Below are 17,905 nucleotides of genomic sequence, written 5' to 3'. Positions count from 1 at the left end.
GCTGGGCAAATGTCTGAGATTTTTACCTTTAATATTCACAAAATGTCTTGGAAATTAAATAGTGTCCTGCTGTTATTATTTAGAATTATTATGTATAGAATTAATTCATTAATTTTAATTCAGCTTAGTTCTTTTATTAATCAGGGGTTGCCACAGCGGAATGAACCACCAAATTATCCAGCATGTTTTACACAGCAGATGCCCTTTCAGCTGCAACCCGGTACTGAGAAACACCCATACATACTTATTCACACAAACACAGTACTGCCAATTTAGCTTGCCCAGTTCACCTATAGCACATGTCTTTGGAGTATGGGGGAAACCGGAGTACTTGGAGGAAACCCACACCAACACAGGGAGAAAATGCAAAATCAGCGATCTTCTTGCTGTGTGGCGACAGTGCTAATTTCTAAGCCACTATGCCGCCTCAAATGTATAAAATTATTATTTTTATTTATTTTGTTATACTGTAATTATTGTCAAATGATTAATCATGATCAATAGCATTCAAAAAGAAGTTTGTACTATAGTTTGTATATGTATTATTATCAACACAATCTCAAGGCAATTCGTAACTTTTTGATTTAGTGGCTAATTCATATGAATTCGTGTGATCTAATTCGTACAATTTAGCACGACTTGCTCATCCCCCAATGACGGTTGGGTTTAGGGGTGGGGTTAAGTGCCACTCCTCCTTTTTAAAATCGTTCAATTTTGTACGAATTAGCCACTAAACTTGCAAAACGTAAAATGCTTACATTTTCTCGTGAGATCAGGCTGATTAATATACATAAACGTATACATTTTTTAAAAAATTACATTTAATTTACACTGAATATAAATACTTAAGATATAAACAAATGTTTTCTCATATATATATATATATATATATATATATATATATATATATATATATATATATATATACATTCATGTATGTATGCATTTATAAATATGTGCAGAACACATAAAATACACTGAATAGTCTGGATATACAGTAAACGGTATTGGGTGGGAAAAAAAGGGTCACACTTTATTTTGATGGTCCGTTTGTTGAATTTAAGTTACATTGCAACTAATTCTCATTAGATTATAAGTGGACTGTTAGGTTGGGGTTAGTGTAAGTTGACATGTACTTGCAAAGTTTTTTATAGTCAGTTCAATATCTGTTGAAGGAGCAGTATCAGCAGATATTCTACTAATACTCAACTGGACCATCAAGATAAAGTGTAACCCAAAAAAGTGATGTTAAAAATTTTTGTTCATTTAAATATTTCATTCAATCCCATTAAAATGGGGGAAACATTGTACACTGTTTTGCAAATGTACAAATTGTGTATTAAATTATTATTTTTACTTAGCAGAATAATTTTATTTAGCAGAACTTTTATCTAAAATAACTTAAAATTAAGGACAGTGGAAGCACTTCGGTCACTAAAAAAAAAAGACTTAAGGTTATTGCACACTGAATCTGGAATTTTTGTCCATAATTTTGGCACGTAAAAAAAATTATTCGACCTCTCTTTGTATGAATCATATTAACACACTGTTCCGAAATGTACGTCTTTCATAAAAATTTAAACCGGGCTTGATTTTTAATTTTTTTTTTTCACCGTTCAGTCACTGTACAAGTGAAAAGCTAAATCCAGAATGCCATCATTTGAGCTACAGATAACTTTATGATGAACACAGTGCATTGTAGCGGACAGTTGAGAACCCCTGTATGCTATATTTAGTGACTGATGCACCTCTGCCCTGCTGTTTGGTGTGTGTCAATACATTTGATGTCCTGCATAGACATTATGATAGAAATCTTTGGTTTGTTGCTTCGACACATCAACGTGGCCGCCATCTATAATGTGTATAGGTACTGCCAGTCTCTGACGTGACTTAAGACTTGCAATGTATCAAAATTCCACTGATTTCCTGAAATAAACTTTGCATTTGGGGATAATCCAGCGCAGATCTTTGATAATGATATGTGGCCTATTGCTCTTTCTACTTTGGAGAAGAGAGAGAAGAACAAAGTAGCACTGCTTGAACTGACTCCGAAATGTTTTGCGTTTTTTGGTAATGGATTAATTAATACACATCGGACTCAGTGTGCAAGGTTTGTTTACATGACAAATTTTTCGCATATGACTATAAAAAAAAACACATTAAGATTTCGGACTTCAGTGTCCAAAGACCTTTAGAGTTTATACTTTATTGTCATTTTTCTTGTGGAACAGTTTCGACAAAATCAATATTACATACTCTTCAACCAAAAAGCAGCAATATGCAACTGCAGTTACAAGTTCACAAGTTTTGGTAGCGTGTTTAACTTGATAGATACATAATAAATAGGGTCGACTATTATGTTAGGCTTAAGTTTGATAGGTGTCGTCAGCATAGCAATCGTATGAAAATCCATGTTTGTGACCCCATGTCATGTGAATGAAGAAGTGAAGTGGTTCAAGAACAAAGCCTCAAGGCACCCCACACACAGAAGGCATGATAATCGAAAACCGCTTCCCAACATGTTTTTGTCACTTTAAAAGACATCACATCATAAAACATCAGATTCAGGTGAGCGACAATCACCTCTAAAAGCATCTAGGTGTGAAAAGTGCCCATCTGGAGCTGCTTTACTGCCCCATGTGTGCCGGTGCTCTGTACCCTGAGCGTTTTAAAAGCAGGTGAAGAGAAGGAGCCACTGTTATAATGAGTCTCGGGTTTCCGCACAAAGTGACTGAGATCAGTTCTCTGTGCCGTCTTTCTGGGGTTTAATACTGTTTGTGACGCTTCCACTGACGTCATTGAGCTCATGATGGTTGAGCAGATGTTGTTTTCCAATTGTGGTCATTAGCAATTATATGATAAACAGTGTCCTAATAGGCTAATTGTTGCCAGTCGGCATGAGCTTGTCCCCTGTGTTGCAAACATGTAGGCCTTACCTACACTGTACAAAAATGCTGGGTTCCACACATGTTGTCCCAACGTAAATTGTTTAAGTTAACTTAATTGTTTTTGCAAATTTAGGTGGATTGAACATAATATAATTAAGTTGTTTCAGAAAAAAAACTTAAGAATTGTGTTTGTTTAATTCATTTTAAATAAGTAGTTTGAACAAGCAGCAGAAGTCATTATGTGTATCAGAGCTTGATTTCCTAAATCTTCTGAACAATAATGACTGTTCATAAGGTCACATCAGATTAACAATATGTTTTAAACAGTCTGATCTCACGAGAAAACGTATTTTACATTTTGCCGGTTTAGTTGCTAATTCGTACGAGTTTAGTCGTACGAAATTGTACGATTTTAAAAAGGAGGCGTGGCACCTAACCCCTTCCCTAAACCCAACCATCATTGGGGGATGAGCAAGTCGTACTAAATTGTACGAATTAGATCATATGAATTCATATGAATTAGCCACTAAATCAAAAAGTTACGAATTGCCGTGAGATTGTGTTGGTTTTAAAGCTAGTTTAGATTATGTGATGTTTACCGATATAGTTTTAGTCATACAAGACTGACACATGCTTTTTGTTTGAAGGTGATTATCTTAACCCAGGGGTGTCAATGTCAGTTCCTGGAGGGCTGCAGCTCAGCACAGTTTAGTTCCAACCCTGCTCCAGCACAATAACATGCAGGTTTCAAACAAACCTAAAGGACTCAATTAGTTTGATCAGGTGTGTTTAATTAAGGTTGGAAGTAAACTGTGCAGAGCTGCGGCCCTCCAGGAACTGACTTTGACACCTTTGTCTTAATCAATGCATGTTTTGCAAGATTCCTCTATCTCTAAGATTTTATTGAACTCTCCTGCTTTTAGTGTTTTCAGAAAACTCGTTTATGAAGTAAACTCACTTGGAGTTATTCAGTAAAGCTTTTTCCAGAATTTTAAATAAGTTTTTTGTTATATACTAAAGGTGCTGCATGCACAGTTGAAACCACAAGTTTATATACACTCTAAAACAAAGGAACATAACCCTTTTTTTTAAATGTCTGATGGTAAATCATACTAAACATTTACTATTTTAGGTCCGTTAGGATTACCTACATAATTTACATTTGATAAATGCCAGAATAATTAGAAAAAAAATATATTGAATTTTTTTTATTAATTTCTAGACAGTCAAAAGTTTACATACATTTCCTTGGTATTTTATTATCTTTGCTTTTAAACTGTATAACTTTGGTCAAATTTTTTGGGTCTCCTTCCACAAGCTTCTCAAAATAGTCTGAAGGAATGTTGGCCCATTCCTCCTGACAGAATTGATGTAACTGAGTCAGATTTGAAGGCTGTCTTGCTCGCACAAGCTTTTTCAACTCTGCCCACAAATTTTCTATAGGATTGAGGTCAGGGCTTTGTGATGGCCAAAAACATAATGTTCTTTCTTCATGATGCCATCTATGCCGTGAAGTGGAGCAGTCCCTCCTGCAGTAAAACAGCCCCACAACTTGGTGCTGCCGCCCCCATACTTCACAGTTGGGATGGTGTTCGTAGGCTTGTAAGCTTTCTCCTTTGTCCTCCAAATGTAACACTGGTCATTATGGTCAAACAGTTCAATCTTAGTTCCAATAGACAACAGTACATGTCTCCAAAAATCTTTTTTTCCCAGTGTGACTTAGCAAATTGTAATCTGGCTTTTTTGTTGATTCTGTCTTGTTGATTTTTCCATGTTGTCACATAAGGAAGCAGTGTGTTTGAGATTTTCCCTAAATACTATTCTTCTGTTGTGCCCACAATTAACTCAAATGTTGTCAAGGAGCCAATCAGAAACTTCCAAAACCTTGACACCTTCATCTGTGCTTTTTCAGAGGCAGAATAATCTTATTGTATGTAAACTTGACTTTCAAGAAAAGTTAACAATTTCTCAAAAAACATCTCTCTCTTTCTGCTGTTAAGCATTACAGAAACAAATTTGATAATCCTAACTTACCTAAAAGAGAAAAAGTTTGGTCACATTAACATCTTTTTTTCAAATGGTTATGTGCCTTTTTATACAGTGTATGTAAACTTCTGGTTTCATCTGTAAGTTTTTGACTATTCTAAAGCATAGAAATATCATAATATGTTTGTAGATATTTAAGAAACATGCCAAGTGAACATTCTTGTGCATCTGAAAAACAATTCTAAAGTCAGATATTTTGCTTGAAAAATGTACGTTGCGTGCTGAAACATTTGTCTTTGTTTTGGTCATTTAACCCTCCCACTGCCATTTTACCCAATTATATCTCAGCACCCCACGTTGCCTTGGTGGAAAACCGTGTATTTCATTCATTCATTTCAGTCATGATGGCTCTCAAAGCATGTGTCTGTGGCGAAAATGCGATTAATGTATTGCATTAGTTATTATTATTTTTATTTTAAGTTATTATTTTTATTTTTTGCAGTGTTGCGTGTTTATTCAGTGTGTTTCCCGGTCCGATCTCGTCCCTTCATCTTTGAAGAACAGCCTCATTCACAAAGTCAGATTTGCTATTGCTTTGGGCAGGTTGACAGAAACCATCCTAACAAAAGCTTTTCTTTTGCTTGGGACAAAAAAAACTGAGAAAGTCAAATAAATCCCTCTGTCATGATGGCTGACGGCGACTGGCGTGTTTGATCGCCTGACAACATCTATTAAAGTTGATAGTCACATGGCTGATGATGGACAGAGCAGAGACTCCTGAGGGGACGAGTGTTGACCTGCAGTCAGAAAACACAGCGGGATAGTGTGAATGAATGAGCAGCTGGACACACGCACCAGCAGCGCTGCCCTCCTGTCATGACTGAATGATTGTGTTCATGAGATTGATGAACACCAGCGCAGTATCTGACCTGTAGGAAACTCCTGGTTTTCAATAAGACCACACTAGGCCAGAGTCATGGGTTTAATAAGACTTTTTGAATACCGCAAATAACTAATCAATTCAAATGAGCACTTCATATAACATTCATTCATTCATCTTCAGCTTAGTCTCTTTATTCATCAGGGGTGGCCACAGCAGAATGAACCGCCAACCTATCTTGTAGATGTTTTACACAGCAGATGCCCTTCCAACTGCAACCCAGTACTGGGAAACATCCATACACTTTCACATTCACACACGTACACTATGGACAATTTAGTTTATTCAATTCACCTATACTGCATGTGTTTGGACTGTGAGGGAAACCAGAGCACTCAGAGGAAACCCAAGCGAACACGGAGAACATGAAAACTCCACACATAAATGACAACTGACCCAGCCGGCACTCGAAACAGAGACCTTCTTGCTGTGAGGCGACAGTCACCGTGTCGCCCTCTTCATATACAAACCCAATAATACTTTCACTACACAATTTCTCAACACCAAAGCAACATTGTAAATATGATTGTTGTAAAATGACCAATTTTAGGGCATCTTCTCAAGATTTGTCTCTTGTGGTTTTATTTTCTGTAAATATACTCATTTCATTCATTTTCCTTCAGCTTAGTCCCTTTATTAATCAGTGGTCACCACAGCGGAATGAACCGCCAACTCATCCAGCAAATGTTTTATGCGGATACCCTTCCAGTTGCAACCCAGTACTGGGAAAATATACACATTTAAACATCCTAAATTATTCATTTCTTTATGACTTAACCCTATAAAGTCAACTACATATTTGATACATGAAGGACTGTACATTATTAAAATAAAACATTTGTTAACATTGCGTCAATAACAGCATTAGAAGACTCATGCTAAAATAAATGTATTATATACATGTGGATTTATTACATTTTTGTCGACTTTTCTCAATTCCAGTTCCCTATCATACTCTCCAGCTTCTCCTCTAAATAATGTCATGTTGTAATAAAAGCAATAGAAATAAATAAAAAATGTCCAAATTTAATTGTTGGAATGCACATTACTAATCTAACATTTATGATAAGTGTTTTGAAATCTCACAACCAAAAAATTGTTTTATTTCAGATTTTTTGCAACCTAAAATTACTGATTTTAGGGCATCTTCTCAATTTCTGTAATTTGTTGTTTTTTATTTATTTATTATAATTATTTTTTAATTATTCATTCATTCATTCATTAATTTTCTTGTCGGCTTAGTCCCTTTATTAATCCGGGGTCGCCACAGCGGAATGAACCGCCAACTTATCCAGCACGTTTTTACGCAGCGGATGCCCTTCCAGCCGCAACCCATCTCTGGGAAACATACACGCACACACACACACACTCATTTACTACGGACAATTTAGCCTACCCAATTCACCTGTACCGCATGTCTTTGGACTGTGGGGGAAACCGGAGCACCCGGAGGAAACCCACGCGAAGGCAGGGAGAACATGCAAACTCCACACAGAAACGCCAACTGAGCCGAGGCTCAAACCAGCGACCTTCTTGCTGTAAGGCGACAGCACTACCTACTGCGCCACTGCATCGCCTATTTTTTATTATTTTTTTGTGAAAATATACACATTTACACACCTTAAAACTGTTTGCATTTTAACCCTATTAAGTCTACTGTAAATCATCATATTTGATACATAAAGGATCTGTACATGATCAAAATATTTATTTTTCCAATTTGAATCCTTAGAGATGCACATTACTAATCAAAAATCAAAGTTTTGATATGTCAACCAAAGAATCATTTTATTTCAGATTTATTGCTACATAAAATGATTTTAGGATGTCTTCTCAACTCTTCACAAAATATCTTTATTTGTTTATGTACATCTTAATCCTATTATGTCTACTACATCATTTTTGAATCATGAAGGAAAGATTTCCTAAATTCTCATCCACATTTCTGAATCCCTTCCCCTCTTAAGTTCACATCCGGTCTAAATACTGTCATATTGTAATAAAGACAAAAACAAAACAAAAAAATGTCCAAATTAAATTCTTAGAAATGCACATTACTAATCAAGAATTAAGTTTTTAAGAATTAAAACAAAATATCTTTAATGATTCTTGGCAAAAAAGGAAAAATCTATCAATTTAATATATTATATTGTTGGCGATTACTATTAATATATCATTCCCTTTAAGATTGGTTTTGTGGTCCAGGGGCTTGTGTATGTGTTTGTATCTTTAATGTTTGTATGAACTTTTTTATTTTTAGCCTCCTTGTATATTTTACCCAATTTTCTGTTTAACGGAGAGAAGATTTTTCAACCATTTCTAAACATAATAGTTTTAATAACTCATTTCTAAAGCCTGATTTATTTTATCTTTGCCATGATGACAGAAAATAATATTTGACTGAATATTTTTTTTTCAATATTCTAGTGTTCAGCTTAAAGTGACATTTAAAGGCTTAACTCGATTAATGAGGCGTGTCATTGTATAACAACATGCTGTAAAAATGGTTTCTTCTATAGATAATCAATATATAATTGCTTAAGAGGGCTAAATTATCCTTAAAATAGGTTTAAAAAATAGAAAAATGTTTTTATTGTAGCTGAAATATAACAAATAAAACTTTCTCCAGTGGAAAAAATATTCTAGCAAATACTGTGTAAAATTCATTGCTCTGCTAAACATCGTTTGTGAAATATTTGAAAAAAAAAATCACAAGAGGGTGAATAATGTTTACTTCAACTGTATACATAAATACGTGCATAAAGAAAGCAGTCCATTATCTTCTTTAATGTGATAGCATGAGGGTGAAACTTTTATGAATGGCAAGGGTCTCCACCAGTCTTCTGCCCTCGTCTTATTTGTTTTAAATAAACCAAAGCTTCAGCTCGGCTAGCAGTACAGATTCTCTCTCTACCTCTTTTTCTCACTTGTTCACATGAATTCAAGCAAATGCTTTGTAAAGGATGAATGGCAGGAGGCATGCACGTTTCTTGTGCTTATGAAACGCTTGGCCGTAGACCTTTTATTTCTGCATTGGTGGTGAAAAAATGCAGAGTAGAGCCAAAGGGAAATGGCCTCATTCCACATGAGGAATGCAGCGTCGCATTTGGGACGTCTCCTCTGGTCTTTGAGCTGTCGTAAGGTTCAGCTCTTGTTGCCCACGCGCCACAAAGCACAGAGCATTGTCAGACAGCTGTTAGAGCACAAACGCAACCCTACAGTTCATGCACTGACTGCCAGGTAGATATCATTAGTCCAAGAGATGTTCCATAAATATCTCCATGAAGATGTGAATGTAAATTTGCTGCTTTGACAGCATGGATCAGTTTTTGCCAACTCTATCCCAAAGCGATTTAGTGGCGAATTTGTATGATCTCATTGGTACATTTCAGTACGATTTGCTCATCCCCCAATGGGAGAGGTTTGGTGCCATACCGCCTTTTAAAATATGAGACATTTTTGTATGAATTCCTCTGGATTAGCTACTAAACTGAACAAAATGAAAATAGTTATGCTTCCTCGTGAGATCAGGTTAAATTCACAGCTTTTGTTGTTGTTTTCTTGTTTGTTTCTGAAAATGCAAGTTGGTCTGATCATCAACTGATTTCATTTGTTGTGATTGAATATCTGAATTTATTTTTCCTAACCATTGATGTATCAGCATTATAACGATGTCTGATTCGGGAAATCCTGCTTTTACTTACATGAATACATTTAAAATTCAAAACATTTAAAAACATTTTAAAACTGCATTCAATTAATTACTACATTATTAATCAAATAAATACAGATTTAGTAAGCAGAAAAGTCTTCTTTACATTAAAAAATAAATTAATTAATTAATACGGATCCCAAACCTTTGACCGGAAGCTTATGTACAGTATATCCGCTTGTTAAGTGCGCCACTCAGTTGAGTTAAGAAATTATTCATTTATGATCACTTTTAATTCATATCACACATTAAAGTTAATTTTATATAAAATCATAGTGTACACAACAATCTCTGGGCTTGCTGCATAACAAATACCAAACTTTTAACAATTTATAAAAAAATGAATCACTTTCTGGCCATCAGATATTAGGCATGGACATACTGTATATATTGTGATCGTGATTTTCGAAAGTATTAAATCGCTTTGTAAACGTTTATTATTACCATTTCATGAGTCTCCCCATATAGTTGAATAGAGCGCTTGCATCCGGAAGCCGGTTCTTGTGACGTCACACTTAACAAGCGGATAGTAATGATTTATACAGTATTGTGAGTTTGTTAGAATATTTTATATTCCTTTTACTTATTCAGTTAGATGCAGATTCATTTAGTACAGAGTTTTCATTCAGTCTAAGGCTTTTTAACCTGATGACTTTTTATTATATTTCTTTAAGTTGGACCCTATTCCCGAAGACATCCTACAGCAGAGACCGAACGCCAACGCCATTCAATCCATGGAGAAAGTTTTGGAAGTCCAGAGTGAGTAAACAGTTACAGCAGGTTAAAAAACATGTATTGAACACACCAACATTTTTCTCAGAAAACTTCTTTCTAAAGCTGCTGTTGACTTGAAATGTTCACCAGATGTCAATAACAACTGAAGTAACCCATACATGCAAAGAAAACAGAGTTAATTAGTTTAGAAATAAAGATATTTGTGTAATACAATGAAAGTGAAAAAGTATTGAACACATGAATAAAGGAAGTTGTAAAAAGAGATGGAAAGCCCAGACAGAAATTTAAAATCTCTATTTTTTGCTCATTAACAGTATAAAGTAATATTAACTGCTTCAGTCCAACATCTGCATTACCAGATGATGAAGATAAAATCAGGGTGGACATTTCAGCAAGACAATGATCCAAAACACAGCCAAGGAAACTCTCGACTGGATTCAGAAAAGAAAATACAGCTGCTAGAATGGCCAGTCAATCGCCTGAGGTGAATTCAATAGAAAATAACAACAAATTTCTTAAATAAGAAATAAGTTTCAAAGTTTATAGAAGAGACCCACAGAAAAGTCAAGATTTTTAGGCTCTGTTGGAAAAAAATCACATCTGAGCAATGCATGCGACTCCATTTTCCATACAAGAGGCATCTTGAAGCTGTCATTATAAAAAAAACATTTAAATACATTTTATTAGTTTAGTACCTTGTTGTTGTGTCATTCCATTGTAATTATACCTAACTATTTTTACTGATTTGTTTTGTTTCATTTGTATGTTTGCATTGTTTTTCATTTTGACCCAAATCAAGGCCAATTTCATGTCAACAGCTCGCTCAGATATAAATTTCCCAAAAAAAATCTTGACATGTTCAACACTTATTTTACCCACTGTTTATGATCTATTTACTGCTGCATTAAGTACATCAAGCATCTGTAAGGTTTTCTGGAGTAAATTCAGCAGTATACACTAAACCTGATGCTGTTGGCGTTTTGACATCTTCACCTCTATATAGAGGTAATATTGAGCACTGAGCTTTGAATGATTTTGTGTGCAGGTAAATACTGGCGTTCACTGCAGCGGTCAGTTTCGACTCTGGGTTACTCTCTCCGTGAGGCTCAGAGATGTGAAAATGAAGAGGCAGAGACGGTCACCGCCATGGCCTCGCTGTCTGTGGCCAACAAGCACATGGGGAAGAGGTGAACTGACTAGTTATATTTGAGTTATATTTTACCAGTTATATTTATAATCAATCATTTTTTTCTTGTATTACTAATCATGCTAAAAAGTTAGTTGACCCAAAAATTGAAATTTACTCACACTCAAGAGGTTCCAAACATTTGAGTTTCTTCATTCTGTTGAACACAAAAGAATATGTTTTTCAAACAAGCCAAACACTGGTAACCATTGACTTCCATAGTATTTCTTTTTCCTGCAATGGAAGTCAATGGTTACAGGTTTTCAGCTTTCTTCAAAATATCTTCTTTTGCATTCAACTGAAGAAAGAAACCAATTGGGTTTTTAACAAGAGACTAAATGATGTTAAAATTTTAAGTTTTGGGAAAAAAAAAATCCCTTTAATCAGTCATTGATTTCTGAAGAAATTGAAAAATTTTCGGAAAAAATTGTCTAAAGTCCTATAGATCAGGGTTTCCTAACCACATTCCTAGAGGACCACAGGTTTTGAATGTCTCCTTTGTCTGTCACACCCATTACAGGTCTTCCAGTCTCTGCTGATGATCTGAATCAGGTGTATTTTGTTAAGGAGATAACCAGGAACATGGTTGAGAAACACTGCTATAGATCTTTGAATATTTAGAATCAATCAAACTTTTCTTGTAATACGAATCATGTTCAAGGATTAGTTCAGCCAAAAATCGAAATTTACTCTCTCTCTCTCAAGTGGTTCCAAACCAATATGAGTTTATTTCTTCTGTTCAACATAATAGACGATATTTTGAACGAGCCAAAACTGGTAACCATTGACTTCCATAGTAGGAAAATGGTTACAGGTTTCTAGCTTTCTTCAAAATACCTTCTTTTGTGTTTAACAGAAGAATGAAAGCCAATCAGGTTTGGAACGAGTGAAGAGAGAATAAACTATGACAGAATTTTCAGTTTTGGGAGAAATTAATCTGTATTAATCTTTTGATCAGTAATAGATGCCTGAAAAAAAAATGGCAAAATGTGAAGAATCTAGAATCGGTCAAAATTTTCTTGTATTACTAATCATGTTCAAGGGTTAGTCCTCCAAAAATCTAAAATTACTCGCTCTCAAGTGGTTCCAAACCATTGGAATGAGTTTCTTTCTTCTGTTCAACACAAAAGAAGACATTTCGAACAAGCCAAAAACTGGTAACCATTGACTTCCATAGTAGGAAAAACAAACAGAAGAAAGAAAGCCAATTGGGTTTGGAACAAGTGAAGGGGAGAGTAAATGATGACAGAATTTTCAGTACTGGAAAAAAATAAATCTTTAATTAGTAATAGATGTCTACAAAAAAAAGAAAATTCTGGGGGAAAAAAAGTGTGTTTGGAAATGTACTAGTTGTACCTCTCCCCTTAAAATTAATCAAAATCCTATAGATCTATGAATATTTAGAATCAATTAAACTTTCCCTGTATTACTAATCATGTTCAAGGGTTAGTTCACCAAAAAATCTACATTTACTCTCTCTCAAGTGGTTCCAAACTATTGGAAAGAGTTTCTTCATTCTGTTGAACACAAAAGAAAACATTGAACAAACTAAAAACTGGTAACTATTGACTTATATAGTAGGAAAAACAAATACTTTGGAAGTGAATAGTTACAGGTTTCTAGCTTTCTTCAAAATATCTTCTTTTGCACTCAACAGATGAAAGAAAGCCAATCAAGTGTGGAACAAGTAAAGGGAGAGCAATTGATGACAGAACTTTCTGATTTGGGAGAAGTATCCCTTTAATCAGTCATAGATGTCTAAAAAAGCAAATGTGCTGGTCGTATGATGAAGGAACCTCTTAAGATTTAAAACCTCTTTGTGTTTCAGGCCTGAGGAGGAGCCCATGGAAGAGGAGCCTCCATTGTAGAAGATGGGCAGGACTGCTTTGGTGACCCTCTGGGCTCAGAGCCTCTTCCAGGCCTCTGATGTCCCTCTAATCTCTCCATCCGTTTCATTTTTTGTCCCACAATGTGCGCTCTTTGAGCACGGGATCCGAAACGGCCTGAAGAAATCTCCGTGAGTGCGACTCAGCCGTGTTAGTCTGTCTCTGTCTGCGGCCGCTCGTCCAGGGATGGCGTATCCCCCTGGTCTGTCCGCTGGGACATTTAACTTTCGAGCAGGACATAGACTCACGTTCCATCGTTAGATGTGAGAGCTGGTGCTTTCGGACATGAAACTTTGTTTGATTTATTCATCACTTTCCAGAGCCACTATGACTGATTTGATTTTGTCGTCTCTCTCTCTCTCTCTCTCTCTCTCTTTTATTGTTTGTTTGTCTGTTAATCTTTTATCCGAGAAAAAAAAACAAAAAGTGACTCATTTCATTCGCCATTCTTGCTTCTGACGTTCGAGACCCTCGAGGGTGGACGATGTGATTGGGAGCGACAATTCGAGTTTGTGCCTTTTCAAAAAGAGTTTTTCCTCGATGGATTGAGAAGAACATTGCCTTAAACTAGTTACAGGAGGGAAAGACGTTACGCCGCCTCATTTGTTTTTGTTTTAATTTTTGGGGTCAACGAATCAAGAAAACCCTCAGCATGTTTACCAGGAACTCCCTGCAGATATCGTCATGTTTTTATGTTCCCTCATTTTTACTGTGCTTGTGTTGGACGTTACATGACTTCAGCGAACTTTAAGGTAGTTGCCAGCTATAAAGGGCAAAAAAAAAAAAAAGCGGAGCCCTTCGATTGAATTCTCCAGCACTTACAAGAAGGCAAGCCAATGTAGCGACTTAATTCAACTCTAATGACCAAATACGCACCTCCCTCCTTTTTTTTTTCCTTCTCCGACAAAGACGACGACTCTGAAAGGTTAACCAGCATGCAGCTTTCCATCTGCCATCTGTCGTAGTTTAACAGCGCCAACGAGCATGAGTTTGCTGCGATCATATTAGGATAGGGCTGCGATGACCGTGCGTCATACGATTTGTAGTTCCAGACAAACTTTCTAGATTTCCGCCCCTGGTTGTACTTTTATATAGCTATGAATGTCTAGTATTCCGGGTTACTTTAAGGGCACTAGCATATATCACTACTAACACTGATACTACTCAACAAGCGGAGAAAAAGAAAAAAAAAAGGGCTGGTTACCGATTTTAAAATGTACCACTTTGAGCCTTCAGACGTGCCACCTGGTGAGATTTAGCGCTGGTTTTTATCCTGCCGGACGGGCCTGAGCGAGAAGGGCTCTCTAGGGGCAGGTGCTACCGTCTTTCGAAAAACACAATCCAGGACGTAGCGGGACCACCAGCTTCCACAATCGTAAAACTTACGCCTCTGAGATGACTGTGATACTCAGACAATCTGCATGGGACATTGACGTAGTTTCAGAGCCGATGCGGCACATACAACTGTATATATACGCAGTTATGCATGCTGACAGTAGATCATTTGGCTTGACTTTGATTGTACATTGAACTTTACTCGATGAAGAGGCCGTGATTTGTTCAACGACCCTCTCTAGCCTCTCGGCAACTACCTTTTTCTGTGCGTCATGTTCAATATGAGGCCATTATTCCTTTATATACGCCTGTCACGTATGACTACTCCACTTATTTTTCTTTTTTTGTTACCTGTCGGGTTATTTGCGTGTTCATTTGTCAGTCCTCGTAGTTGACAAAGTGTTTTTTTTTACATGCTTTAGTTTCTTGTTTTAGTTGAGAGCAACACAACTTTTCGTTCGTTTTGTTTTGTATCCGGTGGGAGGGAGATGCTTTTACTTTGTATACTGATTCCGACAATTGTGTATTTACTACGTTCTGTTCATAGTAGATTTATATGACAAAGATCTATAGATATATTATATATTATAAAGATTGCAGACTCTAGTGATATATTTCAGTATGTGGTCTGGCTTCCACTGAAGGCACTGTTTTTTTATTGGTTTTCATGCGTTCGCAGTAGCACCGTAAAACTCTTGATCAAATGGATCTTCATGGTTCCAGGCTTCGGGTTGACAGAGCGCTCTTTAAACTCTGATATTGAAGTCCCATGAAAAGCTATTATGGACTGACACTGTACATTTCCATTGGTAACAGTCCGTGTCTGAGTAGATGCTGACATCACAGTGACCTGGTACTGTACATCGAAGATGGATTTTGGATATTTTTACGTATTTGACTATAGAAATACTGTTTTTCTAAATACGTTTGAATGATTTCAGCTTGCATTCGGGTCATATTTTGCCTAAAATGTAAGATTTTTGTTGTTTTTTTAACAAAATAAGGCGTGCTTTTCTGTTTGTTTGACCAATAGCAGAAAGGGGACTTCTGTAAGGATAAGTATAGGACAGAAAAGGATAGTCCACTCAAAACGTACTCACTCTTTCTTCTGTTGAACACTAAATAGGATATTTTGAAGACCATTGACTTCAATAGTATTTGGTATTTGTATTTTCTACTATGGAAGTCAATAGTTACAGATTTTAAAGCTGTCTTTAAAATATAATAATTTGTGTTTGACAGATGAAAGAAACTCATAATGGCTTGAAGGAAGTAGGTGTAAGTGGATACATTGTTTGGGGGGTGAACTTACCCCTTTAAGATATCAAAAAGGATCATTAATGATGCAAAAATATCAGACTTTATCTTCATAAAAATGTAATAATTTAATAACACATTATAATGTTTCATTCGTAGAGTAGGATTTAAAATGCATCTTAGTTAAGGTTCATTTCAGCATTAACAAATACATATTTTAATGAATGACAATGCATTAATAAATATTACTTATGACCTCTAATAGGCTAAATTAACTAACAACAAGCAGCTGTATTAACTAACTAGCAGAGATTAATATTATTACTAATGGGCATTACTGAAAATGGCTACCATAGCTTTACAATAAGGTTCATTGGGTGATGCACTTACTAATAGAAACAATGAACAACGCACATTTTACAGTATTTGGAAATGTTTGGTCATTTAAATGCTATCTAATGTTAAGAGATGCAGCTGATTTTAATGTGCTAGCAAATGTTATTAATTAATATTGACAAATGCCTTAAAGCTATTATTTATTGTTCATTTATGACAATGAATGTTGTCGACGAAATCCCATTTTAGAAGGATACCAATGTAACATGAATCGATACAATAATTCAACAAAATCCTTATATTTTAATTATATTCTGCTCACCAAGGCTGCATTATCAAAATGAAAAATGCATGATTAAAAATACAATGGAAACATTCATATTGCGAAAAATGATTTCTATTTAAAATGACCTGTTCATATACGAATATATTTTATAATGTGATTCAATGTTAATATAAATTTTGTCCAAATAAAATGAGCACTTTTAACTTGTCCCCATCCTCCCGCTGGCCTACAGATACTCATACTAGTGGATGCTGCTTTTTCATTGGCTGTAGGTATTTGCTGATGTTATTTTCAATCAGAACACATTTCACACGGCATGATTTGAATCGCCGACAGGTCCAGATATTTAGCATGACAAATATCTGATCGGTGTCGACGACCCATCAGCGATTCTCTCAGATCGCATCTTTGATAGTTCACTGTGTGATTGTTATTAACGTGAATGTGCACCGATTTGCCTGTGATTACAGGACACCTAAATCTCACAAAACTATACAGTTGAAGTCAGAATTATTAGCCCCCCTTTGATTTATTTATTTGTTCTTTTTTAAATATTACCCAAATTATGTTTAACAGAGCAAGGAAATTTTTACAGTATGTCTGATAATATTTTTTCTTCTGCAGAAAGTCTTGTTTAATTTTGGCTAGAAAAAAAGCAGTTATTAATTTTTATAAACATCATTTTAAGGTCAAAATTATTTGCCCTTTTAAGCTTATTTTTTTTCGATAGTCTCCAGAACAAACTATCATTTTACAATAACTTGCCTAATTACCCTAACCTGCCTAGTTAAATTAATTAACCTAGGTAAGCCTTTAATTGTCACTTTAAGCTGTATAGAAGTGTCTTGAAAAATATCTAGTCAAATATTATTTACTGTCATCATGACAAAGATAAAACAAATCAGTGATTAGAAATGAGTTATTAACCCTATTATGTTTAGAAATGTGTTGAAAAAAAAATTCTCTCTTTTTTTCTCTCTGGTAAACAGAAATTGGGGTGGGAAAAATAAACAGGGGGGCTAATAATTCTGACTTCAACTGTATATGCATTTTAAGAAAGAATTATTGACCAGTAAAATGTCAGTTCTTTTTCTAATATATTTCAATGAATGTTAAATGGAAAGAGTTTTTTTTTTCAACAATAGTTTAAACTAGTTTAAAAAAAATTCTTAATAACTAATTCTAACTTCTAACAATTCATTATGTCTTTGTAATACATAAAATTAAACCTCCTTGTTTGAGCATTCAACTCCCATACAAAAAAATTCCAGCTCAGAATGGGATGGGTGCAGTAGAAACAGTGGGTTACACTTGGGGGCCCTTCCAGGGTGAAGTGATTTCTTAAAACCTGTCGTCGA

General features: G+C 35.4%; 1 protein-coding gene and 2 long non-coding RNA genes across 6 annotated transcripts in view; 2 read left to right on the top strand and 1 right to left on the bottom strand.

Annotated features, from left to right (window-relative positions):
- The window catches only part of hdac4 (histone deacetylase 4), a 399,635-nt gene extending 382,502 nt beyond the window's left edge, over positions 1–17,133 (top strand). For 3 of the 4 annotated variants that reach the window (XM_087266974.1, XM_087266973.1, XM_087266975.1), the window contains 3 exons: positions 10,201–10,285; positions 11,307–11,448; positions 13,276–17,133. In XM_087266974.1, coding sequence (XP_087123100.1) covers positions 10,201–10,285; positions 11,307–11,448; positions 13,276–13,315 — 267 coding nt within the window. In that variant the 3' untranslated portion in view covers positions 13,316–17,133. 4 annotated transcript variants of the gene reach the window in all.
- The window catches only part of LOC141376202 (uncharacterized), a 34,254-nt gene that overhangs the window by 1,291 nt on the left and 15,058 nt on the right, over positions 1–17,905 (bottom strand). The window lies entirely within an intron of this gene.
- Positions 1,607–4,071, top strand: LOC147835404 (uncharacterized). The gene is made up of 3 exons (XR_015499877.1): positions 1,607–3,234; positions 3,312–3,555; positions 3,723–4,071. It is a non-coding gene; the product is annotated as an uncharacterized LOC147835404 (long non-coding RNA).

The sequence above is a fragment of the Danio rerio genome, chromosome 9 (genome assembly GCF_052040795.2).
Source record: "Danio rerio strain M-AB ecotype USA chromosome 9, GRCz13ab, whole genome shotgun sequence".
NCBI lineage: Eukaryota > Metazoa > Chordata > Actinopteri > Cypriniformes > Danionidae > Danio > Danio rerio.
The sequence above is the reverse complement of the archived record's forward strand: the minus strand, read 5'-3'. Positions and strand labels throughout refer to the sequence as shown.